The following is a 24,637-nucleotide window of genomic DNA, read 5'->3' as shown; positions in this document are numbered from 1 at the left end:
AGACAGTGGTGAGTGCATTAATTGATTCGTGCTCTGTTGATTCCATCCTCTGGCGAGACAGTGGTGAGTGCATTAATTGATTCGTGCTTTGTTGATTTCATCCTCAGGTGAGACAGTGGCGAGTGTATTAATTGATTGGTGCTTTGTTGATTTCATCCTCTTGTGAGACAGTGGTGAGTGCATTAATTGATTCGTGCTCTGTTGATTCCATCCTCTGGCGAGACAGTGGTGAGTGCATTAATTGATTCGTGCTTTGTTGATTTCATCCTCTTCTTGGGCAATGGAGTCTCTAATGCCAGTGATGCAACACGGCCATCTGGGCCTCAGCTCTTGAGGGATCTGTCCATCTATTTTGGGTCATTCCTTCTCCATTTCTGACTCGCGGTCTCGGGGCTCCCTGCTTCTCTTTGTGGAAGTAAACTCTTATTTGCTGAAACAATCTTAACGTGTCTTCCTCCTTCGGTTTTCACTTCCCTTTGGTCTTTACTATAAGTAAGCTCGTTGCTTATTTCGCGGTGTCTTCTTTGTTTGAGAGTTGAACGTCTTCGGTATTACGACTCCAGTCTTCTGATCAGTGAGTATTGTCTTTTCTGAATAAACTCTCCCATGATCTTCTCACCCTCTCTATCTTCTTTCCACCTTTGCTTTCATGTATCCTTATCTTTTCTTTACCTCCACCTGCCTCTCTGTCTGTCTAGATCTGTTGATCACTGTATGTCTTTACCTCTTCGTCTTGCATCCATTTTATTCATATGTCTCTATTTTTTTATCTCGACATCTGTGCTGTCTGGCTTTCTTTCCTTCTATCCCCCTCTGTCATTGTATCATCTCTGTCACTATGCCTTAGTTTTACATCTGAGTTCCTGTCTTTGTATCTGTTGTTTTATTTCATACACGTCTCTATCTCTCGTGTCTGCCTTAATTTCTATTTCCACTCAACAATTACCCTATGACCCACTAACAACCATTTTCAGTGCTCTTGACGGCACACCAAAATCTGCCTATCTGTCTGATGTTCGTCTATCAGTTTCTCTGTCTGTCTGTCAATACCCATGAACTCTCCTGTGTACAGGTACCTCCAGCCCCCAGTCACTGCTCCTCTTCCTCCCTGTCTCCCCTCTTCTCACCTCATCGAGCTGCAATGGTTTTCTTGTTACTTTACTCCGTGCTTTCTAAACTTCTACATCACACTTTTTAAAATTCTGTTGTGTAGTTATTTGTGCTATAAGGTGATAAAAAAGAATTGCTGGTATATCCGCTTTGCAGAGACCTTGAATGCATGACCACTGTGCTCACTGCACAAGCTGTAGTGATAGCTTAAGTGTTGTTAGGTGCCTGGGTTGGGGTCTTGCAAGAGTGGTAGTGACAGCTTAGTCTTGTTTGGAGCCTTGCACAAGTTATAGTGATAGCTTACAGTTGGTTTGGAGCCCTGGGTGGGGTCTTGCACAAGTTATAGTGATAGCTCAAGTCTTGGGTGGAGCCTGTGTTGGGAGTCTTACACAAGTTATAGTGATAGCCTAAGTCTTGTTTGGAGCCTTGGGTGGAGTCTTGAACAAGTTATAGTGATAGCTTAAGCCTTGTGTGGGGCCTTGAAGAAATTATTGGAATAGTTTAAGCCTTGTTTGGAGCCTTGGGTGGAGTTTTGCACAAGTTATAGTGATAGCCTAAGTCTTGTATGGAGCCTTGGGAGGAGTCTTGAACAAGTTAGAGTGATAGCTTAAGCCGTGTGTGGGGCCTTGAACAAATTATTGGAATAGTTTAAGCCTTGTTTGGAGCCTTGGGTGGAGTCTTGCACAAGTTATAGTGATAGTTTAAGTCTTGTTTGGAGCCTTGGGTGGGGTCTTGCACAAGTTAAAGTGATAGCCTAAGTCTTGTTTTGAGCCTTGGGTGGGGTCTTGCACAAGTTATAGTGATAGCTTAAGTCTTGTTTGGATCCTCGGGTGGGGTCTTGCACAAGTTAAAGTGATAGCTTACATCTTGTTTGGAGCCTTGGGTGGGGTCTTGCACAAGTTATAGTGATAGGTTAAGTCTTGTTTGGAGCCTTGGGTGGAGTTTTTGCACAAGTTATAGTGATAGTTTAAGTCTTTTTGGAGCCTTGGGTTGAGTTTTGCACAAGTTACAGTGATAGCTTAAGTCTTGTTTGGAGCCTTGGGTGGGGTCTTGCACAAGATATAGTGATTGCTGAAGTCTTGTTTGGAGCCTTGGGTGGGGTCTTGCACAAGTTATAGTGATAGCTTAAGTCTTGTTTGGAGCCTCGGGTGGGGTCTTGCACAAGTTAAAGTGATAGCTTACATCTTGTTTGGAGCCTTGGGTGGGGTCTTGCACAAGTTATAGTGATAGGTTAATTCTTGTTTGGAGCCTTGGGTGGAGTTTTGCACAAGTTACAGTGATAGCTTAAGTCTTGTTTGGAGCCTTGGGATTAAATTTGTATAACGCTGTCTAGGCATTGGTTGCAGCTTGTTTGTACCAGTTAAATACCCAAATATATAATAATAAACAATTGAAAGGTAACTAGTCTTGTTTTGCAAAGGGCCTTCCGCCCTTCGACAACACGTGGCGATGCATTTTTAAATAATTTTTTTACCGTTTGTTCTAAAATTTGTTTTTGTTAAAATCGGCAGATTATGCTGCAGAGGGTGGATTATGCGGCAAATCTCTAATTATGCGAAATTCTTCGGAGACGCACAATCCCATAATTCCAGTGGCCCTGCCTAAAATCCGCCGGAAGTGAGTGAAGCTTGTGTTAGGAATGTGACTGGTGGGGTGGGTGGGGGGCTGTGGTATCCGTTTCCTGGCCCCTGCTCTCCCTATAAACCCAGGCTAGTGCTCTGCACCAGGGTGCAGGGGGAGGTAGGGTTGAAATCTTATTGTGAGACAAGCCTCACTCCAGCAGCATCGGTGGTAACACCCGACCAGAAGAACGCAGGGGGCAGATTTACAAGCCCCTTGCGCCAAAATGACACAAAAGTGGCGCAAGGGGCTTGTAAACCTGCCCCACAAATTTACAAGCTCCTTGCGCCTCTTTTGCGTCATCTTGCCCATGTTGAAAAAACGACACAATAGTGGCGCAAGGGGCTTGTAAACCTGCCCCACAAATTTACAAGCTCCTTGCGTCTCTTTTGCGTCATTTTTCCCATGTTAAATAAATGAAGCAAAAGTGGCACAAGGGCCTTTTAAATCTGCCCCAGTATTCGCGAAACATTGTAAACTGAATCCGACCGTGGCAGGTGCTATGGAACCATTTATAAAGTCCCTCGCAGGCTGTTGAAAGCGCTGCGAGGCCGTGTAGATAGCAGCAAGAGCACTATACAAGATATGATTGTGATATTTGGTAATATTTTATGGGTCACATTCTGCTGGCTCAGGTCGGGCGCCTCCCCACGATGTGTTTAGGAAAGAAGCAGAAGCCTTCGGACACCACCCCTGTGTGGGGGGCAGTCACATTACAAGAAAAGGCCGAATGAAATGGCTTTTATTTGAGCGGGCTTTGCTATTTTGTATGAACAGCCCACAATTCTTACACCGTTTTTTTACGATGCTAATGTTGCATCTTCCAGTTTAGTTGGTGGCGCAGTTAAAAAAAAAGTGGTTATGTCTTCAAGGAGTCAATTTTTGGCCAGCCTGTTGCGCATGTTTATATGTGAATGCAGGGCCCGACGGAAGTATGTATCAAAATGTAAGAGCGTCACTCGCTCTTAGGGTCCATGAAGCCCTGTTAAAGTGATTTATTGTATTGCACACTTCGAGTGTGCAGGGAAATGTAAGGTGGCAGGCGGGGAGGGGTGGGGGTGAAAGGTGAGAAGAGGGCAGTAACTTCCATTAGAAACGTTTAAAGTTTTCATTCATGTGATGCAAGCCACCAATGGTTTCAGTGAAAGGAGGGACATGTGAAAAGTGTCTTGTCAACATCATACGGGGTGTATGGCTTTGCACGACTAATGAACTACCCCACAAGGAATAGAATCGGGCTGCTGTCCTGCCGCATATGTATGTATACAGAAGAGGCCAATGATAGAATGGGCATGCTTCACTTGATCCATCCAGAGAGGCCTGGCATTGGATGGAGATGGAGGTTGTAGTCTTCCATAACACCGCAGGCATGGGGTCAACCCTGCAAACCATTCTTCAGCTCGAATGATATTACCTACATACATGGTCTAAACATGAAGCGTAGATTAAGCCTGTATCACTCCAGTACCAATGATGTGTCCTTCTGTCAGGCTTTCATCCGTCTGTCCATCCATGCATCTGTCCGTCCGTTTCAGGCTTGTAACCGTCTGTCCGTCCGTTCATTTCAGTCTTTCACCCGTCTGTCCATCAGACCGCTCCTTAGACCCTGTGTCCGTTTGCTCTTTAACTCATCCTTGTATGGCTGTGTTGCCTGTCACTGTGTGTGTCTGCATGTATGCTGTCTCTCTGTGCATGCGTGCTCTCTCTGTGCATGGGTGCCTATGTGTGCTGTCTCTCTGTGCATGGGTGCCTTTCTGTGCATGTGTGCTGTCTCTGTGCATGTGTGCTGTCTCTCTGTGCGTGTGTGCTGTCTCTCTGTGCGTGTGTGCTGTCTCTCTGTGCGTGTGTGCTGTCTCTCTTTAAGCATACTGTCTCTCTTTAAGCATACTGTCTCTCCGTGATGTGTGTTGTCTCTCTGTGCATGGGTGTCTTTCTGTGCAACTGTGCTGTCTCTCTGTGCATGGATGCATTTCTGTGCATCTGTGCTGTCTCTGTGCATGTGTTCTGTCTCTCTGTGCGTGTGTGCTGTCTCTCTGTGCATGTGTGCTGTCTCTCCGTGCATGTGTGCATTCTCTCCACGCGTGTGTGCTGTCTCTCTGTGCATGTGTGCTGTCTCTCCGTACATGTGTGCTGTCTCAATGTGCGTGTGTGCGGTCTCTCTGTGCGTGTGTGCTATCTCTCTGTGCATATGTGCTGTCTCTCTGTAAGCGTGCTGTCTCTCTGTTTATGTGTGCTGTCTCTGTGGATGTGTGCTGTGTCTCTATGCATGTGTGCTGTCTCGGTGTGTGTGTGTGCTGTCTCTCTGTGCGTGTGTGCTGTCTCTGTGCATGGGTGCCTTTCTGTGCATGTGTGCTGTCTCTCTGTGCGTGTGTGTTGTCTCTCTGTGCGTGTGTGCTGTCTGTGTATGTGTGGTGTCTCTGTGCATGTGTGCTGTCTCTGTGCATGTGTGCTGTCTCTCTGTGCATGTGTGCTGTCTCTCTGTGCATGTGTGCTGTCTCTCTGTGCATGTGTGCTGTCTCTCTGTGCATGTGTGCTGTCTCTGCGTGTGTGCTGTCTCTGCGTGTGTGCTGTCTCTCTGTGCGTGTGTGCTGTCTCTCTGTGCGTGTGTGCTGTCGCTCTGCGCATGTGTGCTGTCTCTGTGCATGTGTGCTGTCTCTCTGTGCGTATGTGCTGTCTCTCCGTGCATGTGTGCTGTCTCTCTGTGCGTGTGTGCTGTCTCTCTGTGCGTGTGTGCTGTCTTGTGTGCTGTCTCTCTGTGCGTGTGTGCTGTCTCTCTGTAAGCGTGCTGTCTCTCCGTGCGTGTGTGCTGTCTCTCTGTGCATGTGTGCTGTCTCTCTGTGCGTGTGTGCTGTCTCTCTGTGCGTGTGTGCTGTCTGTCTGTGCATGTGTGCTGTCTCTCTGTAAGCGTGATGTCTCTCAGTGCGTTTGTGCTGTCTCTCAGTGCATGTGTGCTGTCTCTCTGTGAGTGTGTGCTGTCTCTCTGTGCATGTGTACTGTCTCTCTGTAAGCGTGCTGTCTCTCTGTGCGTGTGTGCTGTCTCTCTGTGCATGTGTGCTGTCTCTCTGTAAGCGTGCTCTCTCTGTGCGTGTGCTGTCTCTCTGTGCATGTGTGCTGTCTCTCTGTAAGTGTGCTGTCTCTGTTCATGTGTGCTGTCTATCTGTGCATGTGTGCTGTCTCTCCGTGCGTGTGTGCTGTCTCTCTGTGCATGTGTACTGTCTCTCTGTAAGCGTGCTGTCTCTGTGCGCGTGTGCTGTCTCTCTGTGCATGTGTGCCGTCTCTCCGTGCGTGTGTGCTGTCTCTCTGTGCATGTGTGCTGTCTCTCTGTAAGCGTGCTGTCTCTCCGTGCATGGGTGCTGTCTCTCTGTGCATGGGTGCTGTCTCTCTGTGTATGTGTGCTGTCTCTCTGTGCGTGTGTGCTGTCTCTCTTTGCGTGTGTGCTGTCTCTCTTTGCGTGTGTGCTGTCTCTCTGTGCGTGTGCTGTCTCTCCATGCGTGTGTGCTGTCTCTCAGTGCATGTGTGCTGTCTCTCTGCGTGTGTGCTGTCTCTCTGTTCGAGTGTGCTGTCTCTTTGTAAGCGTGCTGTCTCTCTGTGCGTGTGTGCTGTCTCTCTGTGCATGTGTGCTGTCTCTCTGTGCATGTGTGCTGTCTCTCTGTGCGTGTGCTGTCTCTCTGTGCATGTGTGCTGTCTCTTGGTGCGTGTGTGCTGTCTCTCTGTGCGTGTGTGCTGTCTGTCTGTGCGTGTGTGCTGTCTGTCTGTGCGTGTGTGCTGTCTGTCTGTGTGTGCTGTCTTTCTGTGCATGTGTGCTGTCTCTCCGTGCGTGTGTGCTGTCTCTCTGTGCATGTGTGCTGTCTCTCTGTCAGCGGACTGTCTCTCTGTGCATGGGTGCCTTTCTGTGCATGTGTGCTGTCTCTCTGTGTATTTGTGCTGTCTCTGTGCATGTGTGCTGTCTCTCTGTGCGTGTGTGCTGTCTCTCTGTGCGTGTGTGCTGTCTCTCTGTAAGCGTACTGTCTCTCCGTGCATGTCTGCTGTCTCTCTGTGCATGGGTACCTTTCTGTGCATGTGTGCTGTCTCTCTGTGCATGTGTGCTGTCTCTCTGTGCGTGTGTGCTGTCTCTCTCTGCATGTGTGCTGTCTCTCTGTGCATGGGGCCTGTCTCTCTGTGCGCGTGTGCTGTCTCTCTGCGCGTGTGTGCTGTCTCTCTGCGTGTGTGCTGTCTCTCCGTGCATGTGTGCTGTCTCTCTGTGCGTGTGTGCTGTCTCTCCGTGCATGTGTGCTGTCTCTCTGTGCATGTGTACTGTCTCTCTGTAAGCGTGCTGTCTCTGTGCGCGTGTGCTGTCTCTCTGTGCATGTGTGCCGTCTCTCCGTGCGTGTGTGCTGTCTCTCTGTGCATGTGTGCTGTCTCTCTGTAAGCGTGCTGTCTCTCCGTGCATGGGTGCTGTCTCTCTGTGCATGGGTGCTGTCTCTCTGTGTATGTGTGCTGTCTCTCTGTGCGTGTGTGCTGTCTCTCTTTGCATGTGTGCTGTCTCTCTTTGCGTGTGTGCTGTCTCTCTTTGCGTGTGTGCTGTCTCTCTGTGTGTGTGCTGTCTCTCCATGCGTGTGTGCTGTCTCTCAGTGCATGTGTGCTGTCTCTCTGCGTGTGTGCTGTCACTCTGTTCGAGTGTGCTGTCTCTTTGTAAGCGTGCTGTCTCTCTGTGCGTGTGTGCTGTCTCTCTGTGCATGTGTGCTGTCTCTCTGTGCGTGTGCTGTCTCTCTGTGCATGTGTGCTGTCTCTTGGTGCGTGTGTGCTGTCTCTCTGTGCGTGTGTGCTGTCTCTCTGTGCGTGTGTGCTGACTGTCTGTGCGTGTGTGCTGTCTGTCTGTGCGTGTGTGCTGTCTGTCTGTGTGTGCTGTCTTTCTGTGCATGTGTGCTGTCTCTCCGTGCGTGTGTGCTGTCTCTCTGTGCATGTGTGCTGTCTCTCTGTCAGCGGACTGTCTCTCTGTGCATGGGTGCCTTTCTGTGCATGTGTGCTGTCTCTCTGTGTATTTGTGCTGTCTCTGTGCGTGTGTGCTGTCTCTCTGTGCGTGTGTGCTGTCTCTCTGTGCGTGTGTGCTGTCTCTCTGTAAGCGTACTGTCTCTCCGTGCATGTCTGCTGTCTCTCTGTGCATGGGTACCTTTCTGTGCATGTGTGCTGTCTCTCTGTGCATGTGTGCTGTCTCTCTGTGCGTGTGTGCTGTCTCTCTCTGCATGTGTGCTGTCTCTCTGTGCATGGGGCCTGTCTCTCTGTGTGCGTGTGCTGTCTCTCTGTGCGTGTGTGCTGTCTCTCTGTGCATGGGTGCTGTCTCTCTGTGCGTGTGTGCTGTCTCTCTGCGCGTGTGTGCTGTCTCTCTGCGTGTGTGCTGTCTCTCCGTGCATGTGTGCTGTCTCTCTGTGCGTGTGTGCTGTCTCTCTGTAAGCGTGCTGTCTCTCCCTGCGTGTGTGCTGTCTCTCTGTGCATGTGGGCTGTCTCTCTGTGCATGTGTGCTGTCTCTCTGTGTATGTGTGCTGTCTCTGTGCATGTGTGCTGTCTTTCTGTGCATGTGTGCTGTCTCTCTGTGCATGTGCTGTCTCTCTGTGCGTGTGTGCTGTCTCTCTGTGCGTGTGTGCTGTCTTGTGTGCTGTCTCTCTGTGCGTGTGTGCTGTCTCTCTGTAAGTGTGCTGTCTCTCCGTGCGTGTGTGCAGTCTCTCCGTGCGTGTGTGCTGTCTCTCTGTGCATGTGTGCTGTCTCTCAGTGCGTGTGTGCAGTCTCTCTGTGCGTGTGTGCTGTCTCTCTGTGCGTGTGTGCTGTCTGTGCGTGTGTGCGGTGTCTCTGTAAGCGCGCTGTCTCTCCGTGCGTGCGTGCTCTCTCCGTGCGTGTGTGCTGTTTCTCTGTGCATGTGTGCTGTCTCTCCGTGCGTGTGTGCTGTCTCTCTGTGCATGTGTGCTGTCTCTTTGTAAGCGTGCTGTCTCTCTGTGCGCGTCTGTCTGTGCATGTGTGCTGTCTCTCTGTGCGTGTGTGCTGTCTCTCTGTGCATGTGTGCTGTCTCTCTGTAAGCGTGCTCTCTCCGTGCGCGTGAGCTGTCTCTCCGTGCATGTATGCCGTCTCTGTGCATGTGTGCTGTCTCTCTGTGCGTGTGTGCTGTCTCTCTGTGCGTGTGTGCGGTCTCTCTGTAAGCGTGCTATCTCTCTGTGCGTGTGTGCAGTCTCTCTGTCATGTGTGCTGTCTCTCTGTGCGTGTGTGCTGTCTCTCTGTGCGTGTGTGCTGTCTCTCTGTGTGTGTGTGCTGTCTGTCTGTGCGTGTGTGCTGTCTCTCTGTATGCGTGCTGTCTCTTAGTGCGTGTGCTGTCTCTCTGTGCGTGTGCTGTCTCTCTGTAAGCGTGCTGTCTCTCTGTGCATGTGTGCTGTCTCTCTGTAAGTGTGCTGTCTCTCTGTGTGGGTGTGCTGTCTGTCTGTGCGTGCTGTCTCTCTGTAAGCGTTCTGTCTCTCAGTGCGTGAATCCTGTCTCTCTGTGCATGTGTGCTGTCTCTCTGTGCGCGTGCTGTCTCTCTGTGCATGTGTGCTGTCTCTCTGTAAGCGTGCTGTCTCTCTGTGCGTGTGTGCTGTCTCTCTGTGCTTGTGTGCTGTCTCTCTGTGCATGTGTGCTGTCTCTCTGTAAGCGTGCTCTCTCCGTGCGTGTGTGCTGTCTCTCTGTGCATGTGTGCTGTCTCTCTGTAAGCTTGCCGTCTCTCTGTGCGTGTGTGCTGTCTCTCTGTGCATGTGTGCTGTCTCTCCGTGCGTGTGTGCTGTCTCTCTGTGCATGTGTGCTCTCTCTGTAAGCGTGTTTTCTCTCTGTGCATGTGTGCAGCATCTCCGTCGGTGTGTGCTGTCTCTCTGTAAGCGTGCTGTCTCTCTGTAAGCGTGCTGTCTCTCTGTAAGCGTGCTGTCTCTCTGTGCGTGTGTGCTGTCTCTCTGTGCATGTGTGTTGTCTCTCTGTGCATGTGTGCTGTCTCTCCGTGCATGTGTGCTGTCTCCCAGTGCATGAGTGTGCTGTCTCTTTGTGCGTGTGCTGTCTCTCTGTGCGTGTGTGCTGTCTCTCTGTAAGCGTGCTGTCTCTCCGTGCATGTGTGCTGTCTCTCTGTGCATGTGTGCTGTCTCTCTGTGCATGTGTGCTGTCTCTCCGTGCATGTGTGTGTGCTGTCTCTCCGTGCGTGTGTGCTGTCTCTCTGTGCGTGTGTGCTGTCTCTCTGTGCATGTGTGCTGTCTCTCTGTAAGCGTGCTCTCTCCGTGCATGTGTGCTGTCTCTCTGTGCATGTGTGCTGTCTCTCTGTAAGCTTGCCGTCTCTCTGTGCGTGTGTGCTGTCTCTCTGTGCGTGTGTGCGGTCTCTCTGTGCATGTGTGCTGTCTCTCTGTAAGCGTGCTGTCTCCCCGTGCGTGTGTGCTGTCTCTCTGTGCATGTGTGCTGTCTCTCTGTAAGCGTGCTGTCTCTCCGTGCGTGTGTGCTGTCTCTCTGTGCATGTGTGCTGTCTCTCCGTGCGTGTGTGCTGTCTCTCTGTGCATGTGTGCTGTCTCTCCGTGCGTGTGTGCGGTCTCTCTGTGCATGTGTGCTGTCTCTCTGTAAGCGTGCTGTCTCTCCGTGCGTGTGTGCCGTCTCTCTGTCCGTGTGTGCTCTCTGTAGGCGTGCTATCTCTACGTGCATGTGTGCTGTCTCTCTGTGCATGGCTAAAGTAATGAATGAACGGATGAGGGTACAAATGTCTTCTGGGCTGTGTGCATACCTGGTTGCATGTTGGCGTGTGGGCCTGTATGTCGTTGTGCATGTATAGGTTGTCCTGTGTGCATGCCTGCGTTTCTGAGCATGGCTGAATGAATGAATGAATGAATGAATGGAGAGGATCTATGGAGAGGAGCAGGGGGCAGAGAATGTATTACAACAACAGTAGGTTACAACAGGCGCCTTTTGTTCACTGTTGGTCTAGGCGCTCAAGAGTCAATCCATGACGACTAACCAATGGCCTTGTGGCCCCTTTGTCTTTGCAGGGTCATATCCTGCTGTTACGATGACAGCCCCAGCACCCTTAAAGCCCCTGACTCGTGTTGTCGTGAGCGGAGCCACCCATGGCAATGAAATGTCGGGGGTCTTCCTTGCCAAGCACTGGATTAAAGACCCTTCTGAGCTGCAGCGTTCCACCTTCAGTGCCTCCGCCTTCATCGCCAACCCACGTGCCACGGAGAAGTGCGTACGTTACATAGATCAGGACCTGAACCGCAGCTTCAAAATGCAGGTGTTAGAGTGAGTATCACCTCATCCCTCTCTGTCCCCACTGCTATCACTTTCTTCCTCTGGAGCATCCTCCCTAGAGTGGCCTCCCTCAAGTGAATGCAAACACTGGTCCACCAAAGGGCTGCAGAACCAGAAGGACCTACCCACACACAACACCATTGACAAGACCCAGTTCAGGAGGCACCAACTGTCTACACACAAGCTCCACTTTCTTCCACTACATCATCCCAAGAGTGGCCTCCCTCAAGTGAACGCAAACACTGGTCCACCAAAGGCCTGCAGAACCAGAAGGACCTACCCACAGACAACACCATTGACAAGACCCAGTCCAGGACGCACCAACTGTCTACACACAAGCTCCACTTTCTTCCACTACATCATTCCTAGAGTGGCCTCCCTCAAGTGAACGCAAACACTGGTCCACCAATCAATCAATCAGGGGTTATAAAGCACGCTACTCACCCGTGAGGGTATCAAGGTGCATCAAAGGCCTGCAGAACCAGAAGGACCTACCCACACACAACACCATTGACAAGACCCAGTCCTGGAGGCACCAACTGTCTACACACAAGCTCCACTTTCTTCCACTACATCATTCCTAGAGTGGCCTCCCTCAAGTGAACGCAAACACTGGTCCACCAATCAATCAATCAGGGGTTTATAAAGCGCGCTACTCACCCGTGAGGGTCTCAAGGTGCATCAAAGGCATGCAGAACCAGAAGGACCTACCCACACACAACACCATTGACAAGACCCAGTCCTGGAGGCACCAACTGTCTACACACAAGCTCCACTTTCTTCCACTACATCATTCCTAGAGTGGCCTCCGTCAAGTGAACGCAAACACTGGTCACCAATCAATCAATCAGGGGTTTATAAAGCACGCTACTCACCCGTGAGGGTGTCAAGGTGAATCAAAGGCATGCAGAACCACAAGTAACTTCTTAAAATAGCTACTGCATTTGCATTTGTGGGAGGTCACCTCCCACGATCTCAGGAGAAGCTTGAGGCACCGACGGAGAGGGAGGTGTCTCATATACCTGAGTGGTTACCAGGTGAGGTGAGGCTAATACCTCACCTACGGGTGTGAAGATCAGCAACAACATTTAGGGATTAAGGCAAAAAACGCCTGCACCACTATTAAATATCACACTTATAAGGTTATTTAGCTGTACTCTCATGCCACACTTCTTGCACTTAGACCCCCGTTTAAGCTGTACCATTTTACCTTTCCTCCTGAGATTCTTGTCAACACTCAATGTTGTAAAGGGGCCAGGACATTATCATCATAGAAAACAGGCCAAACCAGGAATCAAATCACCTGCCCCTAATTTTCTTAACGAGGCTGGCTTGCTTTTAAATGCTAGGTATTTGGTCCGTAATAATGTTGCTTTCAACGACTTTGTCTCTCAAAATAAGCCTCCCTGGGTCTTTATCACCGAAACTTGGGGTTCTGAAGCTTCAGGCCCAGATATGGTGGAGGCAGTTCCGGAGGGCTATATTCTGTCCAGGATGGATAGGATTGGTCATAGGGGGGTGGGCTGGGAATCCTGTTTAGAGACACTTTCACCTGCAGTATTGAGCCTCTTTCTTCGCCCTCTGACAACTTTGAGGCTCTGCATTTCTCTATTAAATTTCTCCCCTCAGCCTGCTTCTCGGGCAGTCTTTGTTATAGACCCCCCGGCCCTAGAACGACTTTCCCTCAGGACATTCTTAAACTTATCGAGCCATACGTTGATAAGCCACAATTTAGCATCTTGGGCGACTTCAACTTTCATTTAGAGGCCTCAGAGGCTAAGGACACATTAGCACTTGTAGACGGCTTAGTCGCATGCGGGTTGGCCCAACTGGTAAATGGCCCTACACATTTGGCTGGCCATACGCTGGATGGCATCTTTTCGAATGATGAAGAACAACAATCAATTTATGAGGGTCAAAGGGGATTTTAAAGACCAAACTGTGATACGCCCCATGCATATACTGAAAGACAAAAAATATCAGAGGGTCAAGAACAACAAAGAAAAGAACGCCGGATATGCACCCACAAGGGACTCTATTATCATGCCACGTGTATAATATAGAAACACAGGTCACCCCTGCACTAAACCCACAAAGTGGTCAGATAAGGATGCGGAAGATCTGTCTGACCATGTGAGGGTCTTCCTACAATCTAAGCCCTCCATGTGAAAGACAATAGACATTGCCAATGGTGGTCTTTAAGGGAACCCAAATGATGAAGGGCGGTTCCGTGTGGCGACTGATGGGCATCCTTATCTACCACTTTGTGGGTTTAGTGCAGGGGTGACCTGAGTTTCTATATTATACACGTGGCATGATAATAGAGTCCCTTGTGGGAGCATATCCGGCGTTCTTTTCTTTGTTGTTCTTGACCCTCTGATATTTTTTGTCTTTCATCTTTTCGAATTATGCCAGACTTACGACTGGCACACCCATCCCTCTTTCTTGGTCCGATCATTGGGCAGTTCCTTTCCATTGCAAAGTAATTTCCACTCCCTGTAATAAATCTAAGAGCAGTGTGTGGGAAACCAGAAGGAATTACAGAGCAATCACCGATGACACTATGTCACCTTTCATGAATGCTCTTAGCTGTACTTCCTTGGCTGATCCCAACAGGGCTGCCTCTGATCTCTCCAGCGCCTTAGCCAGTACCTTAGACACCCTTGCCCCGGCCAAACGGAACTTTTCAGCCCGAAAAAGTCCCTTTCAACCCTGGTTTTCTGACCGCTTAAGATCTATGCGTCAGAAATGCAGACGACAAGAGAGGTCTTGGAATGCTCGTCCTGACTTACAGGGAGAAGCCTTGCACAAATCCCTACTCAGAGATTACAAGAAGGCGATTGTCGAAGAAAAAAGGTGCCATTTTACCAACCTCACGGCCTCCCTTAAATCTTCAAGAGGCCTGCTTAATATAATCGACTCTCTTTCAGCACCTAAATCAGCCGATCCCACCATCCAAACACAGGAACTCTGTAATAACTTAGCAAGTTTCTTTCATTCTAAGATTCTATAGTTCACTTGAAAGCAGCAATCTTGAGCTCGATGCCAACACAACAGGTCCCCTCCTCTTACCAACTCCCCCTTCTGTTGAAGTTGATGCTCCACCTAAACGGCAGATAACGTGTTTCCCCCTCCTGTCCCTAGATGACCTCAACCTCCTACTCGATGCCACCAAGTCGTGCTCGCCCCTCGACCCTTGCCCTTTAAAAATTCTGAAGACCTGTAGAGGGTCTGTTCTTCCCCCTTTACTAGAGGTTATGAACATGGCGATTAGCGAGGGGATTTTCCCCTCCCCTTGGAAGACAGCCATTGTCAAGCCATTGCTTAAGAAGCCCTCTCTTGACCCGGGAATACTGAAAAACTATCGTCCAATTTCCCTTTTCCCTGCCCCTGCTAAGATCTTGGAGTCTCATATAAATCGTAACCTATCTGTCTTCATCGAGAATTCTAACTTGTTAGATTCCTCACAACATGGGTTTCGGGCAGCCCATAGTACTGAGTCTGCCCTCACGGTGGTGACCAATAAAATCCGGTCTTAGGTTGACAGGGGACACTCTTCTCTGCGGGTGTTATTAGATCTCACGGCAGCTTTTGACACCTTGTCCCCGTCAATCCTGATCTCCAGGCTCAAGGAAATCGGTTTAGAGGGTTCTGCCCTTAGTTTACTCTCCTCCTTCCTTCATCATAGGGAGCAGAGAGTTGAAATGGGCGATTTTCTTTCCGATTCTCAAGAAGTGCAATGTGGGGTTCCCCAGGGCTCGTTGTTGAGCCCCTTATTATTTAACATCTATGTTACCCCACTTGCTAATGTGGTAAGATCCTTTGGTCTTGATGTGTTATCGTACGCCGATGACACTCAGATCCTGGTATCTATCACCCAGCCAGATAGCGATGTTGCCCCCAAGTTCAGAGCATGTATGGAAGCAGTCTCCCGATGGATAGTCCGTAATTTTCTAAAACTAAACGGCGAAAAGACTGAAATCATGGTCTTTGGAGGGAGCCAAGATCTTTAATCAAAAGACTGGTGGCCCCCGTCCTTGGGAGAATGCCCCCGCCCCACTCTTACTGCCAAGAATCTTGGAATCTTAATTGACCCCGCTTTATCATTCGACTCCCAGGTAAATAGGACAGTGTCAACTTGCTGTGGCATAATTAGAATTCTTAGGAAAATCGCCCCCTACCTGTCCCTGGTAGCTCGGAAACAAGCAAGAATTGCCTTAGTTTCATCTAGGCTAGATTATTGCAATGCCCTTTATAGTGGCATCAGCAAAGGCTCCATCCACCGTCTTCAAATGGTGCAGAACGCTGCGGCCAGAATGGTCTTAAACCTTCCTAGACTCTCTTCTGTAACCATAGCCAGAAGGGACCTTCACTGGCTTCCGATTCCATCTAGGATCTCTTTTAAACTTCTCTGTCTGGCCCACAGTGCTATACATGGCTCAGACTTGAAGGGAATCAGGTCTCTTCTGTGTGTTTACACCCCCTCGAGAACCCCCCGATCATCATCTAAGAACATGCTTTCGGTTCCCAGATTCGCTAAGGTGAGATGGGGAGGTAGAGCATTTTCCACCTTGGCTCCAAAACTTTGGAACTCCCTCCCCCTGGAGCTTTCTAGCCAGTCTTCTTTGGCGGTTTTCAGGAAACATCTGAAGACCTGGCTTTTTTCCCAGGCATACAAGGGATCGAGCTCTTAACGGTCTTTTGATCCTGTTATCTGGTAGCTTGGACTTCTCTGTCTGTTTTTTGCGCCTTGATGCCCCTTGGGGCTAAGTATGCACGGTACAAAATGCCATTCATTATAGAAGGTGCTAGTAACCAGGAACGCAATCCCTATACGGTCCTAAAGGGGAACAAGGAAAACCCGGTTCACTTAACAGAATTCACAAAAGATGGTCTGCACCTTTCAACAATCTAGTACATTATTTGAATCTTGCAAGAAAAGATCTTATTGAATACACACTATTTCATCATTATCAGTTTTCTAAAGAAACAGTAAACGGAGGCTTTCTCAATTCAATCCAATTCTTTATTCAATTCTCTTTAAAATGCAGATAGCCAACGCGCTTCGTCCATTACCGGACTTCTTCAGGGCTGATTAAATTTCATAAACGTCACAGTAGTGGTCCCTTCCATGTCGAAAACTGTCAAATAATTTTTAAAAGATTTTGTAGACAAGGTTCTCAAGAAAAAACAATGTATTCCCTTTTAGTATTTTCCGGCGAAATGTGAAGCCGCAATATTTTATCGTCCGAGTCACTGTGTGGTCATCTGGTAAGATCTTTACTTTCAAGATTCAAATAATGTACTAGATTGTTGAAGGGTGCAGACCATCTTTTGAGACAGGTGTGAAGATCACCCTGCCTGTATTGAGGTAATAGTTGGATAATTATAATGCACAATTGTACGTTTTCAAAAATGCAGTAGCTATTTAAAGCATAGGTCCTTCCTGAAGAAAGCCTGGGCAAGTGGCCCATCAGGCTGAAACTAGTCGACCATTTTTTGATCAGTGGCCTATTTGTTACAAGGTGCTTCTGCATGTTTTTTAAAAGGTTTGGGAGAGATATTGTAATAAAACGTTTTTTTCTTCCATATCCTTTTTATACCTTCACTCACTTGCACTGCACCAACACTATCCATCACCTGATCTAATAGATATCCTATGTTTACATCTTGAAAGTAGATGACCAAGTTGGTCATTGTTGGACTTGGCCCTTCTGGCAGGTTGACCCCTGAAACTTGTTCCTTGTGATAGGTGATCTAGTGCTAAGTGTGAGAAGGTGGCCTGATATGCAGTGCTCACTATTCTAGTGAACACTATGTATCAGTCCAGCAACCCTTATTGATGATTGGTTGTAAGTCAACCTTATAGACCAGCTATCCTAGTAGCGTGGATACGAGCAGTCTAAGGCTAAAGACTCGAGAGGGCGTGTTAAGCCAGCTGTTTACCACACATATACCCCTTGAACACCAAGTGAAAGGACACCACACAAGTGTTATGAAATTAAACAGTTATTTATTAAGAATCACAACAGCCCTGTACTCTTTATGAGGACAGGGTACTAAGCACAAACCAAACCTCTTACAAAAATACTTAAGTTAGCACAGTATATACAAATGCCCGAGGGGCACGGAAAACCATATACTTGAAAAGTGGAATGCGAAATTACTAGCAGGTAAGTACAGTACTAATAGGCTTTGGAATCGCTAGGACTTGACTATAGAATCGTTAGATTACTTCTAGGAGACCCAGGGGACTCGGGTGCAGTGTGTGCACTCTCACGCGAGATGCGGGACAAAGTCTATGGTAGCTAGAATTTGCAAAGTTAGTGTTCTCGGGCGAACCCGACCTGGTAGGAGGAAAACGAAAGTGGATTCTGACCCTTGGATAGTGAGGCTATGCTGGGGCACCGAAATGCCGAAGTTACCTAGCCCAGGGGCTGCAGCTGCATAGGACTCAAAGGACGTCGGGAATCCTCGTTGACGGACCAGGAGCCTGGAAGAAAGAAGTTGCTGGCAGGCGACCAGTGAAGAAAGTTCGGTGGATCCAAGCCTGGATCGATGGAAGATGACACCTGAAAGCAGAGGGGACCAAGTTCGAGACTACTAGCCAGTAGTCAGTGGGCACCAGGAGGGCACCGGATGGTAGCCACCTCGACTAGGCGAGTGGGTGACGCTGAGCTCGAAGATCTCACGGACCAGGAGGCGTTGTCGGCGACCAGGAAGGAGGATCGAGCTGTCCCACGAAGATAGAAGCTGTCGGCGTCGCTGGACCCAGGATTGGGCAACAAAGCCTTGGCAAATTCAAGCCCACGCGGTGGACCTAAAATGGCGTCTGGAGTGGACCAGGAGGGTCCGGGGTGCCTCTCTTAAAGAAGGAAGCAAGGGCCAGTCTGGAGCAACCAGACCAGCAGCAGTGATGTCGTCGGGCGTCGTTCAGAAGGCCACAAGCCAGCCGGCTAGTAGCCAAACAACGCGGTGCACAGCAAACAGCAGAAGGGCCCCACGCAGATCGTGGAGATGCAGGGAGGCTGACCTTGGGTGCTGGAGCTGCGCAGGGTCGGGGCTTCTCGGACCCCAAAGCACTCACCAGTGGAGGACACGGTGGGCTTGTTGTAAAGATGTCGTGCAGTCTTGGCGATCGTCGGTCCCTCGAGGTCTCGTCGCACTCACGGTTCTCAGCTTTGCTGTAGAGGTGAGTAGAGGTCAGAGGTGCCTGGGAAGCCGGGTCTCGTCGAGCTGGGTCGTCGGATTCGTGATGAAGGACTTGCAGCAGACCGCAGTGTTCTTTAGGATGGTGCCTGCGGATGCAGGGTGACTACTCCTTAGCCACAAGGGAGAATCTTGATGAAGAAATCTTGAAGTCCTTTCGCAGAAAGTTGTGTCTTGATTCCAAAGATGATCTAATTTTTACAGGGGGCCCGCTCCTATCTTTATACTCAAAAAGGGGGCTGACCCGGTGACTAGGTCCTGCCTATGGGTGGGACCAGGAGGGGGGTGGTTACACCCCTCTCCCCTGCCGGACTTCCCCAGGCCAGGGGCTGGTGTGCCCCTGGAACTGGTTCTGACTGGCCTATGCGTAGTGAGCACCGGGGTGCCACTCAGCAGTCACCTTCCTGAAAAGCCCTGCCTACCCAGGATACACAAAACCATGTCTGGGATGGTGCTAGCACCGCCCCGGACAGGAAACCCTTTGTCCAAGCCTCCCTCGCTGGAAGGACTCCCAGCAGCAGGAGGTCAGACTCGTGTCTGTGGTGGCAGCATCCATTTTGTGGAGCTGAGGCTTTAGTTAACTTTAACCGGGGTTCACAGTTACATACATGTCGTGTCCCTCTAGAAGGGTGGAATGCTAACCCCGTCGCCAGAATTGGCGAGGGGTTAGTATTCCAATTCGTATGACACTCTGCCTTCAGGATTGTCAAGGCCTGCCATAGGAGTGACTGATAGGAATCTGTGTGTCCATTTTAGGGTTAGGTATAGGTATACTACACCTACAGCAAAGGGTGATTACACGCCTTTGCCCCAGCTGTCATGCAGCCAGTTGTGTCAAATTTAGGAGGCCAGCCAGGGGTGGCATAATACATGCTGCAGCCCCTGGCAGCCCTGGGTACACCTATGCCCTGAGTTACAGGGTCTGATAAGGTGGCCCAGTACCAATTGGTAAATGCACCTAGGGTACATGTTGTAATTTAGGGAGAGAACAGCCAGGCTGTGGGTCTGATTAGCAGGCCCACAGCCAGAGAAAGTCGTAAACCAGTGAAACAAAAGCAAAAAATCTGGGTGATCATAGGATTGCAGACTCTACTCTCCTACACTAAGATTATCTGGTGATTGCGCACGTGGCACAGTGTACGTGCCGTGTTCTCTGAATGCGTGGGTGAGAATGGCCTGCCTCCCATAGGAATGCATTGGGAATGTATGTATCCATGGTAGTTCTTGAGGTGTTGGGAGTGCAGGCCCGAGTTTGGTATGGGTGCACTCGTGTGATGAAATGCTACGTGATGATGTATGTTGGAGGAATGTGGCTAGCGTGTAAAGGGCCACTTCTAGAAAGTGGCATAATAAGGTAAAGTATGCTTGTCGTGTGATTGACTGGAGCCGGCTGGTGAGCTTGGCTCCAGGAGTCTGGAGGGGCCTGCCCCAGGGGTGAGTGTGAGATTAGCCTGCAGATGTGAGGGGAGGGTCTGAGCTTTCCCTGAACAATGCTGGCTCCGGCCCCTGCGGTGTGACTGATGACCCTGCCCTGCCAGTGAATACAGTGAGGGGCTGAGCACATCCTGAGTGCTTCCAGACCAGCGGCGCCTGGTTCTCCCCCCACCTTGCCCCCCTACATCAAAGGGTTGTGCTGTATAAAAAGGGGCTGTGTCCTCTTACAAATCGTTCTTGTCCTGTACTTGAATCTACCAGGGGGTGTTGCTGCTTGGGCTCAGGGATGGCTTGCCTCCCTGAGTCCTGCCCAGCCCCTGGACTCCTGCTGGCCTGGCCTCTGCCAGACCCTTGCCCCTTGTCCTAGCGCCTGGAGGTGCCTTATCCTGGACCCTAACCAGACTTGGCTGCTGTGCGAGACTTTAGCGCCTGGAGACGCCGTATTGCTGGCCTAGCGCTTGAAAGCGCCACTTCCGTCACCCCCACGCTGAGAGCGCTCCACTCCTCTGTGCCCCCCTGTGCTGGAGCGCCGTTCTGGACTTATCATGCGCCCCAAGCGCGCTGGGATTCTGGCTAGCGCCTGGGGGCGCTTAATCGATCTCCACCGGTGCCCACCCGGTATGTCCTGAGATCGCCGCCGCAGCCCGAGCCCTCCAGAGAGGCGCTGCGGCCGCCTCCCATCCGAGGCCGCGCTGCCATTGGCGGCCCCGAAGAAGCCGGCGGCCCTGTCATTGGCCGCCGGCCACATTCTTGAAAGTACCTCACTCTTCGGGCCGCGCCCCTATTTACTGCCGGCCGGAGGAGATTGACAGCCTGCCCCCGGATGGCGGGGGCAAAGAAGGAAGAAGCGGAAGGAGCCGCCTCGGGGGCTCCTGCCTCCGCCTGAGGAGAAGCTGTCATCCTGCCCCCACCCGGGGCCCCCATGAACGAGAGGGGGTGCCCCGAGGAGCAAGCAAGAGTCGGGAGAGCACCAGAAGCCCGGTGAGTGCTATGGGAGAGGAGGGGCGTCGGGCACATTGCCGATGCCCGCCCCTCCCCTCCAACCAATGATCCCTGCTGCAAGGAGGCCCGGGAAGCCCCTTAAACTACTGAGTCCCCCGAGAGGGACTCTAACTGCCACACCCCTCTCTGCTCGGAGCCTGGAAGGCTCCCCTGAAGTCTGGCGCCCTGCGACGCTCCAGAGGGCCCCCCTTTTTGCTCTTGAGTCCGGGAAGGACTCCAACGTGCACACATCTGTCCGCCTGAGCCTGAGAGGCTCCAACGATGCCCGAGCCCCATGAGGTTCCACAGTTGTCCTGAGCCAGAGAGGCTCCCTTACCCCCTCTGAGCCCGGCGAGGCTCCAACGTTACCTTGAGCCCGAGAGGCTCCCTTGCCCTTTGAGCCCGGAGAGGCTCCCTTGTTTCTGAGCCCGAGAGGCTCCCCCGTGTTGTCCCATTGTTCTCGAGCCCCCGAGAGGCTCCATCCTTTGACCCTCTGTTTCTTCTAGAGTCCTGAGAGGCTCCACCATGGCCCGTTGTTTCCCTGAGCCTGCGAGGTTCATACGTTGCTCATTCACCACAGCTGCCCAGCACTTCGTGGGCTGCTGCCTCGTTTAGGTCGAGTCTTGGCTCCCTGCAGCCTGTCCTAACTTTATGACTCAGGGCGTCCTAGCCCCTCAGAGGCCCCTTGGCCTAGAGAATGTTATATGTTCTTGCTTCTATCATTACTGTGAGTGATCCTATGTTGCCCCTGGAAAGTAATGTGTTATGTCATGTGCTTTGCCCTTTCTCCCTCTTAAGGTTCTAGCTAACAATGTGTGAGCTTTGCTGAATTGTCCTGTACCTCAAATATGATGCTAATGGTTGTAGTGAGTCCTAATGCCAATTCTAGGATGTCCTTGATTGTTTTGTGTCTTAATGCCAGTTCCATCATGTGCATATTCCTAGCAGTGGCCCCATGGCCCTGCACTGTACATAGCCCCTTGTAAGCCCTGCCCGTGCCTCTGGCACCTTGTAAAGTGTGTGTTCCTATGTGTCCTTTTTAATACAAAGACTATTCTCATATATACCTTGTGTGGAGTTCCTTTTGTGGGAGGCCCTGGATGTTGTTGCTGGTGGGTGCGTGCGCAAATGCTTTACACATGACCTCCGAGATAGGCCTGACTGCTCGCGCCGCGTTACCTAGAGGGTGAGCAGGGGTTGTCTTGGCGTGTGACCCCCTTGCCCTGACATAGGAGTGGTGGTATCTGACTGGCTGTGGCGCAAGCTCTGGCCGGCCGGGGGTCCCATTTCCTACAGTCATTATTTCATTCTATCTTGTCCTGTCGAGATTTCTGTGACTTGTACAAAATCCGAACCACATGATTTCCCTCTGTGATCAAGAGGTGCTGTGGTAGGACGGAAGGATATCCAAATGATGACACTGGCCACTCTTGGCAGTTGATGGAAATCTGACTACTTCGTAATGGTCGCTTTCTCATACGTTATTCTCACCTAATGAGCATGATTCTTTTGGGGTGTTACACATCAGTAGTGCGCCTTTTTTTTCTTTCAATCAATCAATCAATCAAAGACATTTATAGAGCGCACTACCTACCCGTAGGGTCTCAAGGCGCTTGGGGGTGGGGGGGGGGGGGGGGGGGGGGGGTGGGGGAGGTGCCGCTACTGCTCGAACAGCCAGGTCTTGAGCTTCTTCCTGAAGGAGAGGTGGTCTTGGGTCAGGCGCAGGTCGGCCGGGAGGGAGTTCCAGGTCTTGGTGGCCAGGTAGGAGAAGGATCTTCCTCCTGTAGTGGCTCTGCGGATGCGTGGGACGGCGGCGAGGGCGTGGCTGGCAGATCGGAGGTGGCGTTTGGGAGCGTAGAAGTTGATGCGGTTGTTGAGGTAGCTCGGGCCTTGATCGTGGAGAGCTTTGTGTGCGTGGGTAAGGAGGCGGAAGGTGATTCTCTTGTTGACCGGGAGCCAGTGCAGGTCTCTTAGGTGTCCGGAGATGTGGCTGTGTCGTGGGATGTCGAGGATGAGTCTGGCTGAGGCGTTCTGGATGCGCTGGAGTCTCTTCTGGATCTTGGCGGTGGTTCCGGCGTAGAGTGCGTTGCCGTAGTCCAGTCGGCTGGTGACGAGGGCCTGGGTGACGGTCTTCCTGGTCTCCGCGGGGATCCACCAGAAGATCTTCCGAAGCATGCGCAGGATGTTGAAGCACGACGAGGAGACGGCGTTGACTTGTCTGGTCATGGAGAGGGAGGAGTCCAGGATGAAGCCCAGGTTGCGTGCGTGGTCTGTCGGTTTGGGTGCGGTGCCCAGGGCGGGAGGCCACCAGGAGTCGTCCCAGGCGGAGGGCGAGGGGCCCAGGATGAGGACCTCCGTCTTATCTGAGTTCAGTTTCAGGCGGCTCGTCGTCATCCACTCGGCTACCTCTTTCATCCCTTCGTGCAGGTTGGCTCTGGCGGCGGCGGGGTCGTTGGTCAGGGAGAGGATCAGCTGGGTGTCGTCGGCGTAGGAGATTATGTTGAGGTTGTGTTTGCGTGCGATGGCCGCGAGGGGGCTCATGTAGACGTTGAAGAGAGTAGGGCTCAGCGAGGATCCTTGAGGGACGCCGCAGATGACTTCGGTGGCCTCTGACTTGTACGGTGGTAGGCGGACTCTTTGTGTTCTTCCGTCGAGGAAGGAGACGATCCATTCCAGTGCCTTCTCCTGGATTCCGACGTTGCTGAGGCGCTGCACTAGGGTGCGGTGGCAGACCGTGTCGAAAGCCGCGGAGAGGTCTAGGAGGATGAGGGCCGCTGTTTCTCCGTTGTCCATCAGGGCTCGGATGTCGTCAGTGGCGGCGATGAGGGCGGTCTCGGTGCTGTGGTTGGCACGGAATCCGGACTGCGATGGGTCGAGGGATCCATTCGTCTCGAGGAAGGCGGCCAGCTGTTTGTTGACGGTCTTTTCGATGACTTTGGCTGGAAACGGGAGTAGAGAGATGGGGCGGTAATTCTTGAGTTCGGTGGGGTCTGCTGTAGGTTTCTTGAGTAGAGCGCTGAGTTCGGCGTGCTTCCAGCTCTCGGGGAAGGTGGCGGTGTCGAATGAGGTGTTGATGATGTCCCGCAGGTGGGGTGCGATGACAGCGTCGGCTTTGTTGAAGACGTGGTGAGGGCAGGGGTCGGTCGGAGATCCGGAGTGGACGGAGTTCATCATGTGGACGGAGTCTTCGGTGTTGACCGGGGTCCAGGCGCGGAGGGTGGAGGTGGGTGGCGTTGCTGCGATCGTGGCGTGCGTCGGTTGAGTGCTGAAGCTGTTGTGTATGTCCGCGATCTTGTTGTGGAAGTAGGAGGCGAGGGAGTTGCAGAGGTCTTGCGATGGGGTGATGTCGTTGTTTCCGGCGCCGGGGTTGGAGAGCTCTTTCATGATGTTGAAGAGTTCCTTGCAGTTGTGTGCGTTGTTGTCCAGTCGGTTCTTGAATGCAGTTTTCTTGGCAGTGCGGATCAATTGGTGGTGTTTCCGGGTGGCGAGCTTGAGGGTGGTCCTGTTGTCCGGCGTGGGTTCCTTTCTCCAGGCTTTCTCGAGGGCTCGGCAGTTCTTCTTGGAGCTCTTGAGTTCGTCGGTGAACCATGGGGCTTTCTTGCTGCCGGGTCTGCTGGGCGGGATCCTCAGAGGGGCGAGTTCGTCTGCGCATTTCGCGAGGTTGTCGGCGGCCTGGCTGGGGTTCGCTGAGCTGGTCGGAGGGTGCTGGCTCAGGGAAGCGGCGAGCTGGTCGGCTGTGATCTTGTTCCAGCTTCTTCGGGCAGCTTGTTGCTGGTGGTGGTGGATCGTCGTTCTTCTGAAGGTGAAGTGGATGCATCTGTGGTCCGTCCAGTGGAGTTCTGTGGCGTGGCTGAAGGCGATGTCTTTGCTGGATGAGAAGATGGCGTCGAGTGTGTGTCCGGCGAGGTGGGTGGGGGTGGACACCATCTGCTTGAGTCCAAGGTTGGCGAGGTTGTCGAGCAGGGTGCTGGTGTTGCAGTCGTTGTTGTTCTCCAGGTGGAAGTTGAAGTCC

General features: G+C 51.4%; 1 protein-coding gene across 1 annotated transcript in view; it reads left to right on the top strand.

The window, feature by feature from the left end:
- Positions 1–502: 502 nt before the first annotated feature.
- LOC147665188 (N-acyl-aromatic-L-amino acid amidohydrolase (carboxylate-forming)-like) overlaps positions 503–24,637 on the top strand; it is a 75,299-nt gene continuing 51,164 nt past the window's right edge. Inside the window, exons 1-2 of the mRNA XM_086949689.1 lie at positions 503–574; positions 10,740–10,992. Of these exons, the coding sequence (XP_086805815.1) occupies positions 10,760–10,992 (233 nt within the window). The 5' untranslated portion in view covers positions 503–574; positions 10,740–10,759. The remainder of the gene's footprint in view (positions 575–10,739; positions 10,993–24,637) is intronic.

The sequence above is a fragment of the Lissotriton vulgaris genome, unplaced genomic scaffold (genome assembly GCF_964263255.1).
Source record: "Lissotriton vulgaris unplaced genomic scaffold, aLisVul1.2 SCAFFOLD_903, whole genome shotgun sequence".
NCBI lineage: Eukaryota > Metazoa > Chordata > Amphibia > Caudata > Salamandridae > Lissotriton > Lissotriton vulgaris.
The sequence above is the reverse complement of the archived record's forward strand: the minus strand, read 5'-3'. Positions and strand labels throughout refer to the sequence as shown.